The 9,265-nt window shown below is 48.7% G+C and overlaps 1 protein-coding gene across 5 annotated transcripts in view; it reads left to right on the forward strand.

Annotated features, from left to right (window-relative positions):
* LOC113491043 (sodium channel protein type 8 subunit alpha) overlaps positions 1-9,241 on the forward strand; it is a 52,018-nt gene extending 42,777 nt beyond the window's left edge. For 4 of the 5 annotated variants that reach the window (XM_026867670.1, XM_026867673.1, XM_026867672.1 and 1 more), the window contains 6 exons: positions 2,488-2,772; positions 3,872-3,925; positions 4,780-4,917; positions 5,859-5,963; positions 6,688-6,958; positions 7,882-9,241. In XM_026867670.1, the coding sequence (XP_026723471.1) occupies positions 2,488-2,772; positions 3,872-3,925; positions 4,780-4,917; positions 5,859-5,963; positions 6,688-6,958; positions 7,882-9,029 (2,001 nt within the window). In that variant the 3' untranslated portion in view covers positions 9,030-9,241. The remainder of the gene's footprint in view (positions 1-2,487; positions 2,773-3,871; positions 3,926-4,779; positions 4,918-5,858; positions 5,964-6,687; positions 6,959-7,881) is intronic. The other variant, XM_026867671.1, reaches the window with a different exon arrangement.
* The last annotated feature ends 24 nt before the right edge of the window (positions 9,242-9,265 follow it).

Below are 9,265 nucleotides of genomic sequence, written 5' to 3' on the forward strand. Positions count from 1 at the left end.
TTTTTTTTTTTTTTTTTTTTTTCCCCCCCCCCCCATTTGGGATTGAAATAGCCTTATAAGAACATGCAAAAAAAAAAATTGGGTGTTTCTCTTAAGTTAAGGGTATGTTGCATTTAATGGGTTTCCCAGTTGCTCTTAGAACAATGCTGCTAAATCCCAGGTAGCTCACGATTAGAGAGGTTACAGGAGGTAAAATTACGTCCGTTAAATAAACGGGGAAGGGAACAGCAGTCACAGTTTTACTTCAGGGTCTGACTGGAGCAATCCCACCTGGATCCTTCTGATCCTCCTTTGAATTCGCTGTAGCACAAAACACAGCACGAGAGGCAAGGAGCTGGTCAGGAGCCCTCAAATTCCAGGGGAAGTGAGAGAAAGAAATACCGTAACGAACCCAAAGAGGATCGCTTCTTCCTGAATATGTTATCCCGCTGTTACTTCTTTGTGTCGGTGAGCTTAATTCTAGACTTGATTCTCTGATACAGGCACAAAGGATGAAAATTTTTCCATCGACAGCAAGGCAGAGCGTTTGCTAGGCTGGGCTCAGGTCCCACCTAAGTGTATGATCTCAAAGGAAAAGACGCAGCGCTCAACCTGGAGCTCTTAAAAGCCGGGTTTAAGCCCTGCAGGAGGGAAGCTGTGCTTTCTAATGCCAGAGTCAGGAAGTTCCCGTGCTTAAAGTGGGAGATTTTTCACCCCGGCAAAACTGATAGAGGATTACGACTGCAGCCCTGCTAGTTACCTAAACCAAATTATTTTCCCTTTGTTTTGACTTGAAGACAAGTGTTGCTGCCCCGTACAACCAGAACAATTCTTCCGAGCCAGAGAACGAGAGATCTGAAATGCCTTTGCAAAGGAAACATAAAATGTAGTTCTTTGCTTTTCTCTACTCCATAGTAATCTGCATTTTCAAGAGCTTGCTCTGCTCTTAAATTATTCAGGAGGTTTGACAGTAATGCTATGAAACGTGCATGCATTTTTGTCAGTCTGCACACAAAAGCCATGTTCCTTCTCTCAGATCTTTTTTGAATGCTGTATAAATTTATCGTACTGCCAGTGACCATATTTCAGGAGGAGATGACACTTTTTTTTTTTACTTTTTTTTTTTTTTTTTTTTTTTTTTTTTTTGCGATGAACTGGAATCCCCCAGCCTATTGCTATCGGATCTTAAGGCAGAAGGACTCCAGAGTGGGTGAAGGGAGGGTGAAAGCAAAGGCCTGGCTCTAACCTCTTGTCTTTATACCTCCCTGGGGTGTACAGGGACCGATTCCTGACGTCCTTTAACAGCCCTTGTAGTGCTGCGACCTGCTGTCTGGATCACAGTTGGCTTCAGTTTTCCTTCACGCCTGCCCCGCTGGAGGACAGGGGCTTTGCTGCAGAGCTGATGGTGTGTGTGGTGGTTGCATCCCGCAAAGAGAGGTTGTAGGGAGGAGAGGGGACGCTGTGGCTTAGGGGCTACGGCTTGAGGACCCCCGAACCGCCATGTGATTGAGGAGCCTTTCAAAACTAAGGCAGAGGGGTAAAACCAGTTTAGATCCTTGTTAATCTATTAAAGGAATCTAAAATTAGGAGATGGTAATAAAAGATTTAATATCCTGCTGACCTAACTCTATTAAAAGCCCGAGAGCTTACATTTTGTCATGTGTTGGGGCAGGGATGCTTAGGGACGTGCTGCTCCCAAACTTGTGAAAGCCTAAAATTAGGAGTTGGTGGAAGATCCGAGCTCGGACAAAACCCGTTATCGCTTCCCGCCGCGTTTGCTGCAGTTTGGAGGAAGGAACATGGCTTTTCTGTCTTCTTGAGCCTGCATAGCTGCATGCTCAGCTGTCTGCCTGAGACAACATGATTGGCCTTGCTTAGTCACAAATATGATTTTTTCGATGTTTACGGGCGACTCACTGCTTAGTCTTGACAGAGCAACGCTGGGCTTGGTCCTGTCCCCAGCGACGTCGACGCCACGCGGCTTTGCGGGTGACCTCGGTGGGAGCAGGAGGCAGGCTTCCAAGTGATAACAGCCTTGTTTGAAAGTGGGGAATGGCCGTGAGGGCCACTGGCTGATGAGACCCATCAAATCCACGAGCAAAAGTGTCCTCAAACTCGGCTCTGAGAAAATTTTAGCTAGGAGCCTGTTTGTTACCGAGAAGAGAATCTGAGCCTCACTCAGTAATGCCCCCCCCCTCTCCCTTTGGGCAACTAAAACGATTTAAAATAATTGTTGTTGAACTAAAGAAGTCACAATCTGAACCAAACCCAGTAAATCTTAACAACCTGGCCTGTTTTGTTTTAAAAACAGAGCTTCGGGAGGTGGCTTTTAAGCCGAATTTTTCACCGCTTGGAATAAGTTCACTGCCAACTTCTGCGTGGAGCAAACGCCACGGATCTGTCAGTGGCCTTACCTCCTATTCCCCCCCCAAAAACAGCTGTACTGATGCTTGCTGTTTCCTGCCTTGTGTTTTATACTGAAACTTTTTCCCACCCCTTCCAACACAGGTGGTTGTCAACGCCTTGGTTGGCGCTATCCCTTCCATTATGAATGTGTTGTTGGTCTGCCTTATCTTCTGGCTGATTTTCAGCATTATGGGGGTTAACCTGTTTGCCGGGAAATATCATTACTGCTTTAATGAAACAGCTGAGGAGCGCTTTGAGATAGACATTGTTAACAACAAGACAGACTGCGAAGCACTGATGCCGCCCAACTCCACTGAGATTCGATGGAAGAATGTGAAAATTAACTTTGACAACGTTGGGGCAGGATATCTGGCTCTTCTGCAAGTTGTAAGTTTTGCTTTCACCATCGCCCTGGTAGTGGTAAATACAAGCTGCTTCTAACGTGCTTTGACTCCTTCCCTCTCCCCCCATGAGACCCAGCATCCCCTTAACCCCACTTGGGTTTGGGTCTGGAATAAAATTTCTGTTTTCTCTTTCATCCCTTCGCCGAGTGTGGGGCCCAGCACGGCAAATGGCCCCAGCTCCGCTCCTCAAAGTGTCTACCAAACCCTCCAGCAGACAGCGGTACAGCTCTTTAGATTCCTTCAGCACAGAATCAGAGAACGGTTTGGGTTGGAAGGGACCTTTGGAGCTCACCCGGTCCAGTCCCTGCCTCCATGGGGCTGCCCAGAGCCCGTCCCACCTCACCCTGAATCCTCCCAGGAATGGGGCATCCGCCACCAGTCTGGGCCACCCGCACCAGCGTTTCACCACCCTCGCTGGAAAAAAAATTACTTCCTTATATCTAGTCTAGATCTGCTCTCTTTTAGTTTGAAACCATAGCCCCTTGCAACAGGCCCTGCTAAAAAGTTTGTCCCCATCTTTCTTATACGGCCCCTGTCAGCCCGGGGGGGCCGCTCTAAGGTCTCCCCGGATTCTCTCCTCCAGCTGAACCCCCCAACTCCCCCAGCCTGTCCTCACAGGGGGGGCTCCAGCCCCCCCAGCATCTCCGTGGCCTCCTCTGGCCCCGCTGGAGCAGGTCCGTGTCCTTCTGCTGTCGGTGCCCCCAGAGCTGGACCCAGCCCTGCAGGGGGGTCCCCCAGAGCGGAGCAGAGGGGAGAATCCCCCCCTAGTCCTTCTCCTCGGGGCTGCTCTCAGTCCCTTCACCTCCCAGCCTGGGGTGATACCAGGGGTTGCCCCAACCCAGTTGCGGGACTTGGCACCTGGACTTGGCCTTGTTGCACCTCAGGAGGTCCATGTGGGGCCATTTCTCGAGCTTGACTCATTTCATTTAGATTAGATGAAAAGAGAAATACTTAAGTAATATTAAAGTTCAGTACAGATCAAGAGTGCCAGGGAGTCCTTGACACAGCTGGTACAAATCAGCCTTAGTTCTTTGACTTTGGGTGAATTCTCTCTAAGAGAACGTGTTTTTTTTCTCTGCCAGGCTACTTTCAAGGGCTGGATGGACATCATGTACGCAGCGGTAGATTCCCGAAAGGTAAAGTGCACGACCACCAACTCCCCTCCCAGTATTTCACTCTGCTGGTTTGCTTTGGTGAAATCGAGAGTGAAAACGGTAGAACTGTGCTTCTGTTGGGTATTTAACGCTGTGAGCGTTTCGTTTGCTGTTAGTTAGTGTGATAAATTAAAATCCCAGTCAGGGCAGGGTTCTTCTGGTTGCTTTAGGGGCAGGGAAGCTCCTGCTGGAGTAGAAACACAGCGAAGAAAGGAATCGAGTGGAGTTCTGTATTTCATCATCGGAATAAATTATGGGGGGGAATTAGCCAGAAGGTTCTCCATGAACCTTCCGTCTACGTCGGAGCCCAAGCGTCGGTTTGAATCCAGTTTTGAAATTATGTCTGGGTTGGAGCTCACTCTTCAGGCACTCTTCTTGTTCTTGCATGCTCTGATCATGCAAATACCATTACTCCCTCTTTGCCTTGTGATTATTTTTTTTTCCCTTCACTTCTCATGGTTTTATATGACAAGATTTTTAAAGGGATTTTCTCGTCCTACATGGAATGCAGGGTGGGAAACAAGTGCTATGGCTGCGTCAGGACGGTGTAAAAAATGTTCTCTTTGATCAGCTGATGGTCTTACACGTCCCTCTTCAAAAGAAAAGAATGATGTCTTTGCTTTGGCAGCGCTTGTCATTAAAGTGATCGTTTCCTTTGTGATTTGCAAATTGCTACGTATCCGACGGCCACTGACCTCATTCACTACAAAACTACAGCTTTGTAGAGCGTGACTGCCTTGTACGGGAGTGCTTGGAAACATGACCAGTCTCCTTTTGACTGTATTTGTGTGATGTCTTTGAAACGTCATTTATTTCTCTTCTCATCTCCCATCCAGCAAGAAGAGCAACCCAAGTATGAGGACAACATTTACATGTACATATATTTTGTCATCTTCATTATCTTCGGCTCCTTTTTCACCCTGAACTTGTTCATTGGTGTCATCATCGACAACTTCAATCAACAAAAGAAAAAGATAAGTGATCTGTGGTCGCTGATTAGTAGCAGGGCTGAGACCTGTTGGTTGGGTCTTCGGGTTGATGAGTTTTTCTGCAAAATCCTTCGGGTTGATGAGTTTTTCTGCAAAATCCTTCGGGTTGATGAGTTTTTCTGCAAAATTCTTGGGGTTGATGAGTTTTTTCAACAAAATTCTTTGGGTTGATGAGTTTTTCTGCAAAATCCTTTGGGTTGATGAGTTTTTTCAACAAAATTCTTGGGGTTGATGAGGTTTTCTGCAAAATTCTTGGGGTTGATGAGGTTTTCTGCAAAATCCTTCGGGTTGATGAGGTTTTCTGCAAAATCCTTCGGGTTGATGAGGTTTTCTGCAAAATAAAGGCCAAGGACCTTCAGTTTGGGGTGCCAGCCCCTCCCTGCCTTAGAGCTGAGTGACTCTGGGCATGTCCCTCTCTGCCCAGCCCCACCCAGACTGGCTGCACAGGCTCAGGGAGTGCCGGCGGCAGCCCAGAGCTTGGTGGAAAACCAGCTGGATTAGACGTTTCCCCTAGGCTACATTTTCATGCATTTCTGGAGGGGTTTTTTTTTGCCTTGACTAAAAATACACAGACTGGAAGGAGGTTTCCTTACCTCTCCCCCCCCCCCTCTCTCCTGTAGCTGCTTTTCTTCTCTAAGTCAAGCCGAGGGTTCACACCTGTGTGGTACCTGCTGCAGGGCCTGACCCCTCCCCTGCCTGCTCATCCCGGGACGTAGTGCAAGAAGGCAGGTTATTCGTAGGAAAAACCCTTCCGTTTTCTTTAAAGGAAAATCGGTACACCTTGGATATTAAAAGTTATTTCTGCCTAAAATAGCTGCCACCAACTTCCCCGATGGCAGGTATCCCCCTGGCTTAGCTAGGATGTCGTTCCCTCTCCTTTCTGGTGTAGGAGCTGATTGTAACCAGTTTTCCTTTTGCCCCTTTACTTTGGAGGTCAAGATATTTTCATGACAGAAGAACAAAAGAAGTACTATAACGCCATGAAAAAACTGGGGTCAAAGAAGCCTCAGAAACCTATTCCCCGACCTCTGGTGAGTATGTTATAAAGGGAACTGAGGAGCAAACCTGCAGAGTAGACGTTCAAAGGAGCTTTGGCTCCGAAAGCGTCCTTTGTTCCAACTCGTGCTGGACTCCGTGTCACCCTGTTCTTGTCATTATCGTTCAGGTGTCATCTGAGGAAGGTTAAAACGCTACAGCTGGGGTTGGTGGCAATCAGTCGGCTCTCTGCAACCAGCAAAACAATCTGAAAGCCCTGCCTGGCCGAGAGGCCGCGGGTGGAGAGCTGGAGCCTCCTGGCGTTAGTGAGCGGGACCTTGGGCAGTTAGGCAGCGGGCGGGATGCGTTGATCCAGACCTAAGCACCTTTCCCTGAAGGGCTTTGCCTCCGATTCTGCTGCGGTTGAGGCATCCTGCTGGGGGGAGTTGGCGTCTGGCTGAGGGGCCTGCAGGCAGGCAGCGCTGCGGGGCAGCCCGGCTGCTTTCTCCGGGGGTTGTGGAAGTGCCTCACCCTGCTTTGGTCTCCAGACGGAGGAAGATAACGCGGGCAGCAGGGTTGGGGGAGCATCTTTGGGGTGTAAATAACAGCATTTCCCTCCCTTTCCCATAGACAGATTGAGTTGTGTTTAGAGTTTGCTTCACGGGACACTGAAAAAACCTTACATCCTCGTCGCTGTTTGCACCAACGGTGAAATAATTTGACTAACGGTGGGTTTTTGTTCACACTTGTTGGGTTCGTTGTCTCTCTCCCGTCGCACAGAACCGCATTCAAGGAGCCGTCTTTGACTTCGTTACCCAACAAGCCTTTGACATAGTCATCATGATGCTCATTTGCCTCAACATGGTCACCATGATGGTGGAGACAGACACCCAAAGCAAGCAGATGGAGGACATCCTTTACTGGATCAACCTGGTGTTTGTCATCTTCTTCACCTGTGAGTGTGTGCTGAAGATGTTCGCCTTGCGGCACTATTATTTCACCATCGGGTGGAACATTTTTGACTTCGTGGTTGTGATTCTGTCCATCGTGGGTAAGTGTGACGCCAGTTAGGTAGAGGTCTGTGAGTGCTGGGCTGTCCTGGGGTTTGCAGGGTAGAGCACGTGAAGGGGATATGTAGGTCCCAGGACTCGCAGGTTCGCTTTTTAGCCTTGTGAAGAGACCGTGGCAGAATTTGGCAGCTTGAAGTCCTGACTAATGCGCCCTCCTCCCTCTGTTCTGCCACTCATTTCCAGTTGTTTGGAGTAAAACACTTGGCAAATACTCTCCCTGTCTTCAAAGACAGAAATTTTACCCCCCTCATCAGAATGTTATAATGCTTCCTAACCACTGAAAATAGCATTGCAGCGCTTCCTACATCCGCATGTGACTCGCGCTCTTGTTTTCGGTTTGGTCGAATGTCGAATCAACCGGTTTCCTCCAACAGGTTTTTGGGGGTTTTTTTGGGTGGCTAATCCGTAAAATACACATAACCTCACAAATACAACAGGGTCACTCAACAAGCTTGACTGGACGCAGCTCTGCTAAGGCTTACTGACAAACCACCAGCTTTTAGAGACTGACCTGCAGTGTCTAAAACTCAGATCCGGGTTTGTCTGCTGCTAGAAATAAGATTCATCTTGCGTATTTTTAGCAGCTTCAAAACAGAGTCTGTAGCCGGGCTCCATGGCAGAGTTAGGCACCAAGAGCTAGAAACCTCCAAGAAACAACTCGTCGGTCCTCATCCGGGTGGAACGAATCACTGCAGCAGCTCTCCCTCTCCGTTTGGGGGAGCTGCTTAGGGAGCCAGAGCGTGTAGCTGAGCCTCAGCTGCCTGCAGGTGAGGCCCCCTCCTCGCAGCCCCCCTCGGAAAAGCTGACCAGGGTGTTCTGTGCTCCCAGGGCCTCGACTGGGTTCAGAAGCAGCAGCGGCCTGCACGTCTCCGTTGTCACACTTGTCCCTTCTCTTCTTCTTTAGGAATGTTCCTGGCCGAAATCATCGAGAAGTATTTCGTGTCGCCCACTCTGTTCCGAGTCATCCGACTGGCTCGCATTGGACGGATCCTGCGTTTGATCAAAGGAGCCAAAGGAATCCGCACTTTGCTTTTTGCCTTAATGATGTCCTTGCCTGCCTTGTTCAACATCGGCCTCTTGCTGTTCTTGGTCATGTTCATCTTCTCCATCTTCGGCATGTCAAACTTTGCCTACGTCAAGCATGAGGCTGGCATAGATGATATGTTCAATTTTGAGACCTTTGGCAACAGCATGATCTGCTTGTTCCAGATCACCACGTCAGCTGGGTGGGATGGCCTGCTGCTGCCCATCCTCAACCGGCCTCCAGACTGCGACCTCGACAAGGAGCACCCTGGGAGTGGTTTTAAGGGGGATTGTGGGAACCCTTCGGTGGGGATATTTTTCTTTGTGAGTTACATCATCATCTCCTTCCTGATCGTGGTCAACATGTACATTGCCATCATCCTGGAGAACTTCAGCGTGGCCACAGAGGAGAGCGCAGATCCGCTAAGCGAGGATGACTTTGAGACCTTCTACGAGATCTGGGAGAAGTTCGACCCCGATGCCACACAGTTCATAGAGTACAGCAAGCTCGCAGACTTTGCTGATGCTTTGGAACATCCTCTCCGCGTCCCAAAACCCAACACCATTGAACTCATTGCCATGGACCTGCCTATGGTAAGTGGAGACAGGATCCACTGTTTAGACATCCTGTTTGCCTTCACCAAACGCGTCCTGGGGGACAGCGGAGAGCTGGATATACTGAGACAACAGATGGAGGAAAGATTTGTGGCATCCAACCCTTCCAAAGTGTCTTATGAGCCCATCACAACTACGCTCCGGCGGAAGCAGGAAGAAGTGTCGGCGGTGGTTATCCAGAGGGCTTACAGGGCTCGCTTAGCAAGGCGGGGCTTTATTAGCCGAAGGCCTGTCTCCACAAAACTGGAAAACGGAGGAACAAACAGGGAGAAAAAAGAAGGCACCCCATCGACAGCCTCCCTCCCGTCCTACGACAGCGTTACCAAACCCGAGAAGGAGAAACAGCAGCGAGCGGAGGAAGGAAGACGAGAAAGAGCGAAAAGACAAAAAGAGGTCAGGGAATCCAAGTGTTGAGACAAAATCATAGGATTGTACAAATTAAAATATTTGCGAGTGAAAAGATTGTTTACAGACTTCATGAAATATATCAATACAGAACAGCTGTGGAGACACTTACCTGAAGATCTTATACCAAACATAGTCTGCTTACTGTGTGACAGCGTTGCATCTAAAGCAGTGACCTACCACCTGTTTAAAGGACCCTTGTAAACAAACATTTAAACACACACACAAAAAAAAAAAAAAAAAAA

This window comes from Athene cunicularia, unplaced genomic scaffold (genome assembly GCF_003259725.1).
Source record: "Athene cunicularia isolate RWA unplaced genomic scaffold, athCun1 chrLGE22_part2, whole genome shotgun sequence".
Classification (NCBI taxonomy): Eukaryota; Metazoa; Chordata; class Aves; order Strigiformes; family Strigidae; genus Athene; species Athene cunicularia.